Source organism: Gracilinanus agilis, unplaced genomic scaffold (assembly GCF_016433145.1).
Source record: "Gracilinanus agilis isolate LMUSP501 unplaced genomic scaffold, AgileGrace unplaced_scaffold1021, whole genome shotgun sequence".
Taxonomy (NCBI): domain Eukaryota; kingdom Metazoa; phylum Chordata; class Mammalia; order Didelphimorphia; family Didelphidae; genus Gracilinanus; species Gracilinanus agilis.
The window spans coordinates 1-1,321 of record NW_025340490.1 but is presented as its reverse complement, the minus strand read 5'-3'; the positions used below and the strand labels follow the sequence as shown (position 1 = coordinate 1,321).

Genomic DNA, 1,321 nt, shown 5'->3' with positions numbered 1-1,321 from the left:
CCAGGGCCCTCCCCGTCCGCTGCCCCGGAGATGGGGAGGACGCGGTGCGCGCGCGGGGAGGCGGCGGGGCCGGGCGCTGTCAGCCCGCGCTGACAAGCCGGGCCGTGCCCTGTGTTGCAGGTGTGGGCTAAGCCGGAGGCCCCGGCTTGGACTGGACACCACCATGTTGGCCGAGATGTTCAGGTAGCCGCCACCGCGCACCTTCCCTCCGCCTCCAGAATGTGCCCCCGAGCGCCCCGGGGGGTGCCCTGGCCCGTGTAGGCATGCGATCCCCACCGGGGTCTGCCCTCTCCGGCCGAGCCTTCCCTCCTCATGCCCTGTCCTGTGTCCCTCCCTGCCCTTCTGCCAGTGCCCACCAGAGTGTCTGTGTTGTCAGGCGGATGGGAGCTGAGCGCACACAATGAATGGGGGCAATGAGAGCAGCGAAGCAGACAGAGCTGGGGGCCCTGGGGCCTCGCCTGTCCCTATTGGCTGGCAGCGCTGTGTGCGGGAGGGTGCCGTGCTCTATGTCAGGTATGGACCTCGCCGGGCCTTTGCCGTCGCCCCCACCTGCCCCCGCGTCCCCTCCGCCTGTGCCCCGGGGAATCTGAGGCGCCAGGGTCGGCGCCTCTAACGCAGCCCTCCGGCTCCTGTCCCCCCAGCCCAAGTGGCACGGAGCTGTCTTCCCTGGAGCAAACCCGGAGCTACCTCCTCAGTGACGGGACCTGCAAGTGCGGCCTGGAGTGTCCACTCAATGTCCCAAAGGTTAGCGAGAGGCTGGGGCGCTGGGCTGAGGAGCGGGCCTCCGCGGGACCGCGGGCCGTGACAGCCTCCCGCCATCTCTGCTTCCTCAGCCTGTCCGTCCCTCTACCACCATCTAGGTCTTCAACTTTGACCCCCTGGCCCTGGTGACCCCGGGCGGGGCCGGGGTGGGGCCGGCAGCCGAGGAGGACATGACCAAGCTGTGCAACCACAGGCGGAAAGCTGTCGCCATGGCAACGCTATACCGAAGCATGGAGACCACCTGTTCACACCCCTCCCCCGGTGAGAGAAGCCCCGGACCCTGGGGGTGGGCCCAGAGGAGCAGGGCCACTGAGATGGGAGAGTGGGGTGCGGAGGGGTGAGGGGTTCCCTAGCTCTGACCCCTCTTATTTCTGATCTGTTGCAGGAGGGGGAGCAAGCCCCCAACTGTTCCACACTGTGTCCCCAGGTCCCCCGACTGCCCATCCCCCTTGTCGAGCCCCTCCCATGGCCCCACTAAACGGGGGACCCTGTACTCTCCCCCCCGAGCCACTCTCTGCATCCCCCCAGCCCTTCCCCCCCTTATCAGGCCCGGGGGGTG

General features: G+C 68.7%; 1 protein-coding gene across 1 annotated transcript; it reads left to right on the top strand.

Moving 5' to 3' along the window:
• Positions 1-119: 119 nt before the first annotated feature.
• On the top strand, positions 120-1,309 carry LOC123253907 (methyl-CpG-binding domain protein 6-like; the record flags this gene model as incomplete). Its single annotated transcript, XM_044683001.1, has 5 exons — positions 120-183; positions 377-513; positions 642-744; positions 861-1,023; positions 1,148-1,309. Coding segments are annotated over exons 2-5 (541 nt in total), but the record flags the coding sequence as incomplete, so codon positions are not given.
• Between the last annotated feature and the right edge of the window lie 12 nt (positions 1,310-1,321).